The sequence below is a fragment of the Trachurus trachurus genome (genome assembly GCF_905171665.1).
Source record: "Trachurus trachurus genome assembly, chromosome: 6".
NCBI lineage: Eukaryota > Metazoa > Chordata > Actinopteri > Carangiformes > Carangidae > Trachurus > Trachurus trachurus.
Genome location: NC_139897.1, coordinates 23,848,719 through 23,864,304, shown reverse-complemented (window position 1 = coordinate 23,864,304; position 15,586 = coordinate 23,848,719). Strand labels below are relative to the sequence as shown.

The window sequence follows — 15,586 nt, the reverse complement described above, 5'->3', positions numbered from 1 at the left end:
CCAAGCGGCACAGTCTGCTCGGCAGGGGGGGGTTCGCCAGCCAGCCAGCCAGTCAGCCACTGTGAAACCAGTGCACCGACAACGTCAAGTGTCCATATCACTGGTTGGAAAACAGTCTCCACAGGTCGGATGAGACACACACACACACACGGAGCGGAAACAGGCACCCAGGAGGGGACAGCAGGGAAGAGATGAAGCCCCAGGGTGGTGGCAGTGTCTTCAGTGTTTTGGTGTGTGTGTGTTTGTTTGTGTATATGTGTGTGTGTGTGTGTGTGTGTGTGTGTGTGTGTGTGGGCCTTGATTGAAGGCACAAATAATCCAGTGACTTCCAGAGTTTCCCAGGCTGAGTGGTGTTGGTGGTGGTGGTGGTGGTGGGTGGATGGGCTTAGGGAGGGGGAGGGTGGGGCGAGGCAGGGGGGAACTCAAGGGCAACAGAGGTTGTCTATGACCAGGGTGACGTCGATGCCGTACACCTCCAGCAGGTCGACCAGGAAGGAGCGGTCGCCCTGGGGATCCAGCCCCATGGCTCTCACGTGCTCCGAGGTCAGGGTGGGATCGGTGCTCGCTGCTACTTCGGACAGCGTCTGGAAGATGCGGTTGTTCAGCTCCATGAAGAACCTGGGACGGGAGGATTAAAGACAGCTGCCATCATCACGCTGTGTGTGTGCTCCTTTTGCGTCACATTCAAATAATAAAAAAAAATCATAACTGTCCTTGGTTATGACTCAAGCGCACCGATGGGTATGAATACACAAATCAAGGACTCACAGAATGAAAAGATCCTCTTCGTTTGACGTGCAGTCTCCATCCACCTCCTGTGTGTACAGCAACATTTGTCTGGGGACAAAAACAGTCATCATGAGATGTTATGAAATCTAACAAACTGAACCCTGAAACCAATTATTTTGATAATTTGAATGCAAGAAAGTCTTTTCGAACAGTAATTGATTTAAAGGGATAGCTCAACATTTTGCAAATTGGCCCATTGCCATAATCCCTATAGTTTTAGCAGTAGGTTCGTTACCTTTAATTGTCGGTGCAAGATATTTTTAGAACAGCAGAGCAGAGCAGTGAGCTGCTCAGAGCTACGCTACGGAGGCTAATGGGATTTCTTGGTTTCCCTCATCAAACTCATCAAATACACAATCCAACAACTCCAAAACGCTCTGGTGGACAAGTTGTGACCTGCACATTCACCACGCTATGAGATAATAACAGAACGTCACGAGACAGAGTTGTTTTAGAGGTAAATTCATGTAAAACCGCTGATGTGCATTCCCGTCGGGGGCAGTTGTTCAGCAAGCCGTTATTATCTCTATAGCGTTATTCTGCTCTGCCGTTCTAAAAATAGCTTAAGGTAACGAACCTACTGCTATGACTAGGGATTATGACAATGGGCCAATTTGCCAAAATGTTGAACTATCCGTTTAAAGTCTAGTACAGTTAATTTCAGCAGTACTTTACAGCTCTTATTGTACCTCTGTTCACTCAGTTTCCTGTACTTCTCCTTATCTGCCGCATTCAGTCTGAGCAGCGGCTGCAAATGGCTTCTGTGCGTTTTCACATTCTGATTATCGACATAGACGTCGTACAGGTCCTTCTTCTCCTCGAAAATCTTCTCTGTGGTACCTTAAAATATACAAACATATTATCATATATCATGAATCATTTCCAGACATTAGAAATTCAAGATAATTCGATATAATCATCATTACACAATATGAATAATAGTGGAAGTTTAACTACAGTATCAGCCGTAAAGCCTCACTCACAGGCCACATATGACATCTCCGTTTCCAGAGTAGTGATGTCGGCTATGTTGATGTAGAAGAAAGGCCGTAATTCAGGCACAGAGACACCGATTCCAGGCAGAGACACATTGGCCAGGGAGCAACAGCAATATACTAAAGGAGCACAAGAAGCATGTTGAATGAAACATCTCCATAAAAACAAAACAAAACACAAAGCCACACTTAAGTCACGGCATTATCATATTTATTACACACTGGGCCATTTGTGTTAAAAAAGTAACAAGGAAAGGATGTTTGTTACAACCAGATCACATGACAGGCTGTGTGTGTATGTGTTAGTGTGTGTGTTTAAGCTGCTCACCCCTGTAGCAGACCACACCCACAGGTGGAGGGGAGAAGATGAGGAGTCGTTTCCTAAGCAGTGCAAACTTCCACAGCACCATTATCTGCTCCCCGAAAAACTGGATGAACTGGGACATGCAGCCGGCTGGGTGGGTGATCTGCAAACAGTGACAGTAACAGTGTTATTTTATTTTTTATTTTTTGTTATTTCCTTGCACCAAAACTGAGAAAGCATGCAATAATATAGGCTAAATGTCCTCTGACCTTCATTTCTGGGTGCATGCAGCGGTTGATGGTGGTAACACTCCAGGTCGGACAGGCAGTGACTAAGCCGTTTCCTATAGGTGGAAGAACAGCCTTCTTATCCTCATAGAAGGCCTCCAGTGGCGAATACTGGCCTGGACACTGCAACTGGTGTCTGCAAGACAAGAATAATAGGAAGGAAGGAGGAGGAAGAAGAAGAAAAAGAAGAAGAATTTATCATGAGTCATCTCACTAAGCTTGCAAAAGTGTATTTAATGAATTCATGCCGTTGTTTCTTGTTTGATTTGGAGCTTTCTGTGTATTCATCGTCTGTCAGTGTTTTCCCATCATGCTCCTGGCTCATGCAGACTAGAGTCTCACATGTTCAACTCCTTCACTATGTGCGACACACTGTAAATGTAGGAGAGTCGTGCGTTCGGCACAAGAAGCTATTTAGGTCATCCATAATGCAAGGTTACAGACTGCGCTCCGTTACTTGCTCTCTCTCACATCGCACTGTGCTGTGGGATCATCGGAGGCCACTTGCACTACATAAATACGTCTCTTTTAATTTGGTTTTCCCACTCCAGCCATTCATGCTTAACACATCCTGTGCCACCACCGCCGCCGCCGCAGCAAAGTGAGTGGAAAGCCACAGAAACCTCACATAAACAGAAAGCTGGGTAGTCAAGTCACACTCCACTTGGATGAATTCAGATGGACTTGCATTAAGTGGTATCCTCATCATCCCTTCTGTGTCTGTAAGTTGAAGTGATGTCTGATAGGCTATATATTTATACATAGTCAATGAGGGGGATTCGATTTCGTGAGGGGACTGAAGCAGAAGGGGCTGAGTTACTGAGGAGAAAAGACGCTGTCAAGGTTTCTTCCACTTCCGTGCTTGAAGACGTCACACAAAAACTGTGTGTAAATGGGCTCCTGTGACGATAGCTGTAACTAGGACTCTTCTGGGCTCATGTTTAATAGATGAGAACATTTTAAACAAAAGAGGCAAGGACAAGGACGTGGGCGCATAAAGAGGAACTTGTAAACACAGCTGGGAGGGAGATTAAATAAGATAAACAGATCAGGAAAAAAAAAGAGACAGAAAAGGCGGAAGGTACTGTAGGAAAGGTATAACTCAGCGACCTCACCTGACTTGGTTCTCCAGGAAGTGCATGTAGCGGTAGAGCAGCGTGTAGGAGGGGGACAGGATTCCCACAGACTTCATCCGGGCTCCACGCTCCAGCTCACTCTCCACAGGCATGTTAGCAAAACAGGCCAGCCCGAAGTAACAGCCTTTACGGAAATATCTAGCCAGAGGCAACACAAAGAGGAGCAACACACAGGAGTAAACACACAGAGGGACTGATTTCTGACAGGGATTTAGCAACAACAGCAACAGCAAAATAAACTGGATTTCATGGTGTTTTACTTTAGAAAGAAAGAAGGGAAGTACGTACATAAAGTCACTGGTGATCCGGTGGGAACCACTGGCCATCGACTTGAACTCAACTCCATCGAGGTTCATGTCGTGAGGCAAGCACCACTCTACCATGTTCCCTGTCATTCACACACACACACACACACACACATACATACAGAAATACACAGACGTACACACAATAAATCATGAGATTACTTCCCATTCTTTCCTTGACTTTCACTGACTGACCACTTCCTCAAATTCCTCTGAGTCTGACAGTGCAGAGAAAGAGACCACGGGACAGTAAGAAAGCCCTGACTCAGCAACTGTACTGTACCTCTCTCACTGACCTCTCTTCCAGATGTGACTGAACTTGACTGACTATTGATTTTATTTCAGCTCTATTTTATCAACTCTTGTACCTACTGTTCAAATGACCTTTTCAGTGTGTTTAGCAGATAAAGCAAGAAAACAAAGGAAGTTCACTTCTTTTTTTGTAAGAGTTTCCCCTTCACAATTACAGCTAGTATTTCACCACAGTGGATTGTGAATGTGAATCTGCAGAGTTAAGGTGGATCTTGAGATTAGACATTTTTCTTTTGACAACCCTATAACTGTACGCCCTTCAGCCCCCCCTCATGACTTAACATAACGCACTTCAACACATCTCTAAGGAGGGAATGACTTTACAAAATGATAGGTAATATATAATGGCCTCTCAAGGAAATTTAAATCGAATGCAACTGGACTTGGTCAGATGCGAACATGAACTGATATAAAGCCTCTTGGATGAGAGGTGAAACGTCTTCCTAGACAATTAACCAAGTCCAGTTGCATTCAATTTAAATTTCCTTGAGAGACAACTATGACCTGGACAAATGAGAATATTCACAGGCTTACAGTATATGGGTAATAATATAATCACTATTTCGTCCACTATGTATGATTTTAAAGATTAAAGATCCTGCTCTTTCTTACCTGATCTTGTATCAAAGGTAACAACAAACACAGCCACGATCTGGTCCTTTTCCTCCCACTGATCCCTCACCGAGAGGCCGGCGGCGGGGAAGGGGACATTGCGCTCCGATCCGAGCGGCTCAGGGCGCTTCTTCCACCCCCCGTACCCACCACCACCACGGCCACCACCACCACCACCACCACCACCACGGGGAGGATGATCTGTCCGACTTCCGTCCTTGCTGCTGGCGACAACAGCTGTTACACTCTTGTTGGTCGGGCTGCAGGTGATGGTGTTGGTGGCGGCGGTGTTGGTGGTGTTGGTGGCGGTGCTGTTGCTGTTGCTGCTGTTGCTGCTGCTGCTGCTGCTGCTCCACCCAGTACCAGCCGCAGTGCCGCCCTGTGCCTGTGTGCGCCGCCCGGCTGCCTGGGAACTTTTCCCCGCCGCCGCCGGAGCTTCCTCCTTCGGCGTTATTGGCGGGCCAGCAGCCTGGTTGGGATCGGGCGGTGGTGGGATCTCCTCCCAGTCCAGCAGCGGGGCTCGGTCCGATTGCTCCACCATGGCGCTGCCTGGCTGGCTGCCTGCTGCCTCTGAAGAAAATAAACGATTAGGAGGACGAGAAATAAAATTTTAAAAAAGAGACAGGAAAAAAAGTCCGAAGTCCGGTTGAATCGAGCAGGTTAAACACGCTGGAGCTGGAGCTGGAGCTGGAGCTGGAGCATGGTTTCCTGCTGCTCGCTGGGTTGTTTTCTGTGGATCTGTAAGCGTGTCACATCCACTGACGGGCTGCTTTTCCTCCTCCTGTCTCACTGTTTTGATGACGTCGCTAACTTCCGCCCACGTGTCTATATTACTATTTCATACAGTGACCTAATTTTGGTTGGGGGCTGTTTATCTAATCCATACATATTATTATTATTACCACATTTATATAGCATGTTTTTACCAAATAATCAGTGTAAACTCTATATCAAGTTATATTTTCATTATATTTTGTTTTACCTTTATATGAAACTTGTTTAGTTTCACATAAAATCCCACAATATGAATTTCCCATATTAAAACACACACATTACAACGCTGTAATTGTAACTTTGCCTAAAACTGTTTATGCAATTGACAGTCACCTCAGTCAGGTGTGCAGTTCAGGGTGACCTCAGCCAATCACAGAGCTCGATGTGTTAAACTGGCGGCGTAGTTAATTTAAACAGGAAGTAATTTACATACAAGGCGCGAATTTCAAGCGTGGTGGTGATGGTGGTGCAAGAAGCCACTTGCTCGTGAGTATAAACATGATAAACATGTATCATTGACCATTGTGTGAAGCACCTCTACAAGTTTAAGATAAGTCTGACAATAACACCACCGCCTGATATGACTGGTGTTGCTTTTCAGTTGTCCTGCTTGGTTTGGTGACAGAATGGCCTAAGAGGTAAATCAGTGAGCAGCCTACGACTGATTTGTTGTTTGTTTAAATTGTGGATGTTGTCTTGTGGCAGTGGATGTGACCAAGGTGGTAATTACCTATTTGGTTGGTGTATGTAGGCCTGCTGGTTTAGACACTGCTGCTCAATGCAGGCCTACTGACTGAGTCAACACGTTTAATGTGAACTTTTTGCCAATCTTCCAAGCATGGCGACACTGTTTGATGAGATCAGCCAGCAGCTGGACTTCTCTAGCTGTGGAGAGGAGGGGAGCAGCAGTGAAAACAGCTCTGACGACTGCACCCTCAGAATCCGGAGTCCCAGGATCCAAAGTCCCAGGATCCAAAGTCCCAGGATCCGGAGTCCCAGGATCCAAATTCCCAGGATCCAAAGTCCCAGAATCCAAAGTCCCAGCTCTGCGTGCAGGACCCCCAAGGTCCAACGGCACCGCAGCAGAAGCAACACCTTATCTTCCCCTGTGCAGTGCACCAGCCCTATACCTTATGCCTGCTTGAGCAAATTGAGGCTCTGTGACTCTCCCAGCACACCCAAGGTGGGGAATGGGAATAATAACAATAACAATATCTGATTATCCAGAGTGCGCCCCTGTGATCTGGAATGATTTATCTAAGTGTCAAACCAGTTTTAAATCCACTGAGCTAAATTGCATTACTCCTTATTCTCCCTGCAGAGTCTGCTCTCCAAATCATCCCACCCTTGTTCCACCTCTAAGATAAATTACAGTCGGAGGACCTTGCGTCTCACCGCATCTGCTACAAACCTCATTCAGGTGCCGTCTGTCAACGTGAATCCTTTCACTCCTGAGACGGTGCGGAGGAATAGTGAGCAGCAGTGGAGGAGCAGCTGCCGGAGCGATGAGGACGACGACTACGGACGCAGGTAACCACCACCACTTCCTGTATTATTGTTGGCCTCTACAAGCGAGCACTTGTCTTTGCAATCACAAATGAGTATTTCTGATGTTTTCGAACAATCTCACATCATGGGGAAGTTAGTCAGTTAATGTATGTAAGAGCATTTTTTTCCTTTTCTGGAAGGTAGATTTCCAGTACAATCCACTAAGGGTGAAATTTATTTTATGACATTTGAAATGGTTCCTTTCTGATATAGTGCACTGACACATGGACCCGACTTTTAAAAGCCTCATTAATGCATTTTACTTCAAAGTATATGAACGTCTGAAGGCTCCCTTTCATCCCTCAGGTTGAAACACAGCCTAACGTCATCAGAGGAGGATGACGAAGCCTTTCTCCCACCAAAGGTATGACTATTTTTGTCTGTGCTTTCTGGTGAATGTAACCCTCCCTCTCAGATACTTTGTGATATGATTTCATCACCAGGCTTTGTCATCTCTTATTGCTGCCTCCTCACTTCTCATTTTTGTCCAATAATGACATGCTGCCAGCTCTACTTCCGGGATTTCTCTAAGGAATCTCCACCAAAGAAGGGAAAAAAAAAAAAAAAAACCTGTCAGAATCTCGACAAAACACGTCCATTGTGGAAGTGCTGCCATATTTGGTGACGCATCAAAAGAACCACCCTGATCCTACTGGCTGTAAAACTCGAGACTGCGAGCTGTGACGCGTGTTCTTTCTTTAGAAATGTCTTTTTGGTTTTACCACAAGGCCCTCCGTCTGTTTATTTGGCAGAGGCGAGCTGTCCAAGCTTTCATGCTGTCACGTTATGAGAGCGAGTTCCTGGAGCTGGAGTGCATTGGCGTGGGCGAGTTTGGGGCAGTTTATAAGTGCGTGAAGAGGCTGGATGGTTGTTTGTACGCCATAAAACGCTCTCGACGGCCCCTCGCAGGCTCTGCCAACGAGTGAGTCAGCAGCAAATCATATCATTCTCTACCAGGCATGATGGATCACCTGTTTCTTTTTTTTTTTTTTTTTTATTTGGTTCCTGACTTTATCCATGTCCATTTATATATCATTTCAGGCAGCTGGCACTAAAGGAGGTGTATGCACATGCTGTTCTTGGGCATCACCCACATGTTGTTCGCTATTATTCAGCCTGGGCAGAGGACGATCACATGATTATTCAGAATGAATACTGTGATGGTACGTGTCACCTTTTTTTTTTTTTTTAAAGACTTGATGATTAATTCTAGGGCATTGATTTGTAATTTGGCTTAGTCAACATGTTCATGTGTGTTTGTGAACCAGGTGGAAGCCTAAGTGATGCCATTGTGAAGAAGCGGCTGCAGTGTGAGCTGTTTTCAGTGGCAGAATTGAAAGACCTGCTCCTACAAGTGTCAATGGGCCTCAAATACATCCACAGCTCAGGCCTGGTCCACCTGGACATCAAACCAAGTATGTCTCATGTTGCCGTTTTCACTTTGCATGTCCTGATATCTGTTCCATCTGAACTTGGTGCTTAAATTCATCTCTCTCTCTCTGTAGGTAATATATTTATTTGCCAGCGTCCCAGCACGACTGCAGCAGTTGAGGGGGAGAGTGAGGAGGAGGATGAAGGAAGCACACCAGCAGGAGTCATTTATAAAATTGGTATTACATCTGATGTTTAAAGGGATAGTTCACCCAAAATTCAAATTTCACTCATTATCTACTCACCCTCATGTCGACTAAGGGCTGGGAGAAGTTTCAGAGTCCTCCGTGCCTTCTCTGAGTTACAGCGGGGCTCCGTGCAGCACTGCATGTCCATATGACAGTTGCGAATGGGCCTTACTTTTCTTCGTCCAAAAAGACACACCAAAAACCATCCAAAATGAAGATAAATTATTCCGAAAAAAATTAAATACGTCTATATTTCAAGCTTGTTTGTAGCGGAAGCTCCTCTTCCTGGTCCGTCCAAATCTCGCGCGATTTGCGCCGGCATCGGTGTGATTACTGACGCCGGCGCAACTTCAATATATATAAAAATAAATAAATAAAAAGGCGGACATTACAGACAAGCTATGTGGAGGTATTTGGATGGTTTTTGGTGTGTCTTTTTGGAGGATGAAAAGTAAGGCCCATTCGCAACTGTCATATGGACATGCAGTGCTGCACGGAGCCCCGCTGTAACTCAGAGAAGGCACGGAGGACTCTGAAACTTTTCCCAGCCCTTAGTCGACATGAGGGTGAGTAGATAATGAGTGAAATTTGAATTTTGGGTGAGCTATCCCTTTAAATAAATCAATACCTTACATGTTCGTTTGTTTTGTTAGTTCCGATTCCTGTCATTTTCTACAGGGGATCTGGGTCACGTGACCTCAGCCAACAGTCCTCAGGTTGAGGAGGGGGATAGCCGCTTTCTGGCTATTGAGGTTTTGCATGAGGTAAAAATGTGTTATGTGTTACATGTGTATACAAAATTAATAGATCAAGTCTTTATTTACATTTTTTCCCCCTAGCATCTATGTAAGCAGTCTCTCTCTGCTCCCCAGGATTACAGCCACCTCCCCAAAGCAGACATCTTTGCTCTGGGTCTCACTGTGCTGCTGGCAGCTGGGGCTCCTCCTCTGCCTCAAAATGGAGATGAGTGGCACAGCCTCAGAGAGGGGACGCTCCCCAGGCTGCCACAGGAGCTGTCACCTCCCTTCAAAAGCTTACTTCAGGTAGGCCTACTCTTGTTTTAATTAGAGATTTGAGCTGTCAGTTTCCATGTAGTAAGAGGAAAAAAGTAAATTCAGACCTTGCTGTCATATACAGTAGCTTGTTGAAATTTTTGTTCTTTGTCAGTTGTTGCTGGATCCAGACCCGACAAAACGACCATCTGCCAAGGAGCTTTGCAAGCACACAGTCCTACGGGAGGAGAGGACCGGGAGGCTGGCTGCTCAGCTACGTAGAGAGCTCAATGTAGAGAAGTTCAGGACAGCCATGCTTGAAAAGTAAGGGTTAATTAATTCAACAATCATCATTAATTCCATGCTGTATAAACTTGGCAGAGTTTGCTCATCAGAGGTGTAGTAGTCATTCTCTTGGATTTGTTTTCTAAAGGTATATAGTCTTATACCACAAAATGTAACGTGTAAAATACTGTTTTTTTATTTTATAAGAAACATTTTGTGTCAGACTTTACCTATACATACAGTGTTGGAGAAATGATTCAATACCTTTTATTGTACTGGAAAAATATGAAAATCTAATGTTTAGTGAAATGTATGGGAACATCTGCCTCATCCTGGTGCTCTGTTAAGATCATGAACTACATGAATATGGCCACCAGGTGGTGCAATTTCATATTTATTTGAAGAAAAAAACTGAACTGTTTTGATTACAAACTTGACCCATTGAAGCAACTTGTTGGTGTTGTGTTTTCCACAGAGAGCTGCAGGAGGCTCGCAAGGCAGCGTTGTCACCGAAACAGAAGCTCTCTCCTGGGCTGAAACCTCCTGCCAAGATGGGGTCCCTCCCCAGAGCAGGGAGGAGGCTGGTGGGTAGGAAGACGGCACGATCCATGAGCTTTGGTTGTCCTGGATATGCAGTTTGATGGGTCAAGTGCCGTCCTTGACACTGCATAATGTAACTCCTGAAACAAGATGACGGTTGTATAAATGCAACATGATCCCATGACAAGCATCCCTGTGCAGGACTAGTAGTGGAGAGACAACTTGATGGACAAGACGTCTAAGAGGACGACTGATGTTACTGAAAGGCTGTTGGAGCCTCAAGACTGTGGTTTGAAAGCACAAATCTACGCAAAGATCAACATCTTGTAACTGCATCAAACCAATGTATTTGACTTGTTTTATACCATGTTTTTTTATTTGTAAATAAACGTTTTTAAGCATGTTCAGATGTTTTTCTTCCCTACTGTCTTTATTGTTGTCTTTTCTCAGTAAAACTATAGGCCTACGTGTTGTTGGACAAGCCATGCAGGGACTTTCCAGCAACTTCCCAGCTGTGTGTTATCTGTACCCACAGTAAACTGACTGTGTCAGTAAGAATGTGGCCTGAGAGGAGGAAAGACCCATCTATTTATTTGGGTTTTTTTTAAATACAGGTCATGTGATTTGTGTTTATCACGGTTAATCATTTATATGGTACTGCTGCGTTTACAGTCTTTTTGGCTGTGTTGGTAATTTTGGCATTTAAAAAAAAAAAAAAAAAAAAGGGTATCTGAACTTATTCAAAACTCTTTTTTTTACAGTCTATGATTCAAAATCGCATGGCAACCAATCGCCTCGGTTACTATGAAGTTGATAATTAAAGTTTTAAGAACATATTGAAGCCATAACTCCTACAGTCTATGGTTTGGACTGACAGCTCTGTATGCTTGGGTAACTACATGAAAATTATTCTTAACTGTACGTTTCTTCCGAAAAGCAACTTTTTTCAGCTTCCGGTGTGATGTGTCTAACACCTTTAGGTTTATATTTGGTGAAAAGTGTGGGCTCACTACAGCGAAGAAGATTCACTGAAATGTAACGAAGGTGTTTTAAACTGGTATATCCGGGGTTCTTTGAATGCACCGTGATGCGTTAAGGTCCAACCCCCAGGACCTTAAAGCCTGGCGGAGATAGAGCAGAGCAGCAAACACACACAGAAGTTTTTAGTGGTGTTACTGGACGTCGTTGTTGTTTATTTCCGCCACTTGTTTGCCCCGTGGTGGGCAGTGATTCATGGCGCATTGTCGTTATTGATCGACCTCAGTCGTTTGAATGAAGTGAAGAACGGGTGAATCCGGCATAAGTAACGAATGTAAGTAAAAATAAAAAAGTTATTTTCCTGCTGTATTTCGTTAACGATACGTTTTCTCCCCCCGAAAGCTAACGTTAGCTTAGCTCTCCAGCTAACTAAACCGCTAACTGTGTTATCATGGTGATGAGTCTGTTTATTCTGTTTACATGGTTCGTGGTTGTTCGTTTTAAATGACAGCGTTTTAAATGCCATTCAGTTTCCTCTACTTACGCCACTTTTAGGGACTTTTTGACTGACCCGGCGATGTTTATTATCTCATCAAGCATCCAAACCAGTTGAGCTACTCTCCCTATATATGAAGTAAACAAAAGTCGTTGCATCTTCTCATTATTGTTGTCTTTTCTTTTTTGCAAAGGCCGAGCGTGTTCAAGGATGGAGGACCTGTTGAATATGAGCGGTGGCCAAAACACTGCGCTGGTCATTGTCGCTTTCCTTCAAGCGGACAGCAGCAGCGCAGACTACAACAAGGAGCTTCACTCCCTGAGCTCGGGATTAAATCTCACTCGGGACATCAACTGCAATGGGTCCAGGATCGACAGCACCGACGATGGTGACCTTGAGACTGATGGTCACCCGATGAGCTCTCCCTTACGCCTTTTCCATGATATTCGGCCTTCAGCGGACGTGCATTGGCCGAGTGAGTAAAATGAAAGTAAACTTAAAACTTCAAAACTGGTTTCATGTAGCACCACATCAAACTCTTGACACCAGAGGCCTGTACTGCGAAGGAGGCTCAACATACCTAGGCTTTGTGCTCAAGATGCAGCTCAACAAACCCTCAAGTCCGCAATCAGAGCTAAACGGTACTGTGACGGTGGTTATCAACTTAATTAGTCAAGTCCGGTTCTCAGCTTTGTGCTCTGCGCGCGTTCACATAAAAGGGGGCGTTTGACGTCATATTATTCTACTTCCGCACGAAATTGATCCACAACGGGCTGATTTCAGCCAAGACGAGTGCAATTGTTTTAATGGAGAGAGTATGAGCGATATTAAAAAAAAGCACGATCACAGCCTGAAGCAACAGTGTTGCTGCAAATATGACAAGAGAGGAGGCTGCTTTTAATTTTTCTGACAGCTCTTGCGCTACTTTTAAATATGAAGCTTTATCCATATAAACTAGAGCAACATCAACTGTCATTTTAAATTGTGTTTTATATTGTTATATTCACTGATCGCAATTATAACGCGAGTGTGTGTTTTATTGGAAGCGAGGCTGGATAGGTTACAGTGAGGTTTTTTTTAGGTGCTGTAGCTACAAGCAAATCTCATAAACAAAGACCTTTTTAAATGTGAAAACAGCGGAGACTTATTCAAGATTTGCGTTTGGGCAACACTGAAATATAACAGGCGACACATCGGAATTAATTTATTCACGGCCACATTAAGTGAAATTATTAACTTTACCGATTATCCATCTGATTATCTGTCCTGCTGCGAGCGAACAACTTCTATCAGTGGTGACTGACTGTATATAAAAGTAAAATATAGGCTATAGTCTAATATATAATGAGCTCCTGACGCTCAGCTCAACGGGTGAGGAGGCGGAGACAGCTCTCAGCGGAGACGCTCAGAGAAAGTAAACAGCAGCGATCAGCTGATCTCTCCCTCCGTACAAACGCTCCGTTCTGATCCAGCTCCACTGGACTTTCAAAGTAAAGGTGCCGCCAGCTGTAAATGAGTTAAAATAGTGAAACAGCGGCGCTTTTATAGCCGGTTTTATGATTAAACTCGGAACATAACCTGGTCGGGACCAGGTTATGAGCTAAGCATAAGTTACCATGGTGATCTAGCCTCGTTAAAAGACAGCCACCGTCGCAGTACAGGAGAGGCTGGCTTTACACTCAACATACCTCGCTAACCCACTAAACTGGCTTCGCAGTACAGGCCTCAGATCAGCTGGTTTCAAAATGAAAGTCTTTTGTCTGGATGTTTTAAAAATGGATCCACACCTGTCAAGTTACTCTGTCTCTTTCAGTTTGTGTCATATCTGTATTTCAAGACACCTGTTTATTTACATATTACTGAGGAACCACCACTCTATTGTCTTTCTCAGTAACAAAACAACCTGTGACTCAAAGTGAAAGCAGGAAGAGGCAAATTATGTTATTGTGCTGCTGTTGCTGTATGTTTACTAATGGAAACCTAACTTTATTCCATTGTTTTGGACACTCTTGTTTTTGTAGTTGGAAACCACGAAGAAGCTGCAGCAGCCCCTCAGCAGGTTGCAGAGGAGCTGAGGGCCATCGGAGATCAGCTTGAACGTGGTGCTGTGGCTCGGGCTACCAGGAACCTGAGCGCAAATTTATCAGCCTCCAACAGTGATGTGAGTCTGCTCCTCTGAGTATAGGAATGTGATATTGTATGTTGGTCATTATCTATAGCGACTACGACAGACTTCTCTTATCAGCAGTCGTCCTAGCAAAGGTTTGCTTTTTCATGACCCAATTTTTCTGACATGGGGACTTTTGGGACATTCTGGCACAAGAAACATATGACAATAATTAAACTGATCACTTAAGTGAAAGTCCACAGTGTGTTTTGCTCTTTGTCTCGAGAAAACTATTTAACTTATCTGTTAGTATTTGTTTGAGGTAATGGAGTATTGACACAACTTGTCCTGTGACCAGTTCAGTTTGTGATTTGGTCTAAACAACAACTAATATATAATATACATACGTGCATCTCAATAAATTATAATATCATGGAAAGGTTTGTCAGTAATTCAATTCAAAAAGTGAAACTAACATATTATATAGAGCCATTACACACAGAATGATGTGTGATGTGATCTTTATTTTTCTTCCTTCTTTATTTTTCTATTTATTTTAATTACCGTATAATGAATATGGCGTACATTTAATGAAGACCTAAAATTAAGTATCTCAAAAAAATATATATTACAAAAGACCAATTTAAAATATGGAAATGTTGGCCTTCTTCCTTCTTGGTTGGGGCCATTTCCATGATATTCTAATTTATTGAGATGCACTTGCATATATAAGATGCCGGTGATCTTTTTAGGTAATTTGATTAAATAACTGTTTTTGTCTGAGGCACAGTAACCACCAGAAATCCTGAATGATGTATTTTAATCTCTGCCTTGTTTCTCTTTGTATCTCAGCAGTGGCATGTGCACCTTTCGCGGGAGGTGCAGGGGGTTATGAGGAACATAGGACTTCCGCAGCATCTACACCACGAGCAAGTCATGATTGCCCTCACTCTCACTCTGGTGAAGGGAGTGTGTCAGCAGAGCCCGCGGTTTCTGAAAAACCTCTTCAATGCCACACTGCAGTACATTAGCATCCTTGGACGTACCAACTGACTTTTGAGCTGCAAGCTGAGAGGAAATGGCTGAGAGATGTGTGGTGGCAGATGAGCACAGAACACAGAGGAGTTGTGTTTACGAAACACTTTGCAAACTTAAGAAGGGAATGATTTATTAATTTTCTTTCTTTTTTTTAAGATATGCATTATTGACACTCAAAATGTATTAATTACTTAATGTTCATGTTTCCGTTTGCTTAAATGTGTCTATTCATTCCATACTTGAAATACATGAATTTTCTTTCTTTTTTACAATTGTTGTTTTTCATTTGGTAATGAATGTAGCAAGTACACTGTGTAACTTGAGCAAATGAATAAACAGTGTTGTTTCTGGGGTTAAGTTTACTTTCAACTTTGAAATAAATACTTTATCCCATAACTTCAAGTTTGTAAAAGTTGAAACTGACACTCTTGCGCATCTTCACGAACCACCACAGAAAGCTGCTCAAACA

The 15,586-nt window shown here is 43.8% G+C and overlaps 3 protein-coding genes across 3 annotated transcripts; 2 read left to right on the top strand and 1 right to left on the bottom strand.

Moving 5' to 3' along the window:
- Positions 1-246: 246 nt before the first annotated feature.
- Positions 247-5,428, bottom strand: dennd11 (DENN domain containing 11). The gene is made up of 9 exons (XM_083973611.1): positions 4,741-5,428; positions 3,800-3,899; positions 3,491-3,649; positions 2,358-2,511; positions 2,113-2,251; positions 1,773-1,904; positions 1,479-1,629; positions 769-837; positions 247-618 (listed from the first exon to the last, which is right to left on the bottom strand). Exons 1-9 carry the CDS (start codon positions 5,279-5,281, stop codon positions 423-425), a joined length of 1,641 nt encoding a protein of 546 aa, XP_083829737.1. The 5' UTR covers positions 5,282-5,428; the 3' UTR covers positions 247-422.
- Positions 5,429-6,352: 924 nt separating this feature from the next.
- wee2 (WEE2 oocyte meiosis inhibiting kinase) lies at positions 6,353-10,746 on the top strand (the record flags this gene model as incomplete). Its single annotated transcript, XM_083973608.1, has 11 exons — positions 6,353-6,697; positions 6,836-7,044; positions 7,369-7,426; positions 7,815-7,984; positions 8,104-8,225; positions 8,331-8,477; positions 8,568-8,672; positions 9,360-9,445; positions 9,554-9,724; positions 9,849-9,997; positions 10,434-10,746. The coding sequence occupies 11 exons, from the start codon at positions 6,353-6,355 to the stop codon at positions 10,597-10,599; spliced, it is 1,728 nt and encodes a 575-aa protein (XP_083829734.1). The 3' UTR covers positions 10,600-10,746.
- A 901-nt stretch (positions 10,747-11,647) lies between these two features.
- On the top strand, positions 11,648-15,492 carry bida (BH3 interacting domain death agonist). The gene is made up of 4 exons (XM_083973615.1): positions 11,648-11,810; positions 12,166-12,447; positions 13,994-14,133; positions 14,932-15,492. The coding sequence occupies exons 2-4, from the start codon at positions 12,183-12,185 to the stop codon at positions 15,130-15,132; spliced, it is 606 nt and encodes a 201-aa protein (XP_083829741.1). The 5' UTR covers positions 11,648-11,810; positions 12,166-12,182; the 3' UTR covers positions 15,133-15,492.
- Positions 15,493-15,586: the final 94 nt, after the last annotated feature.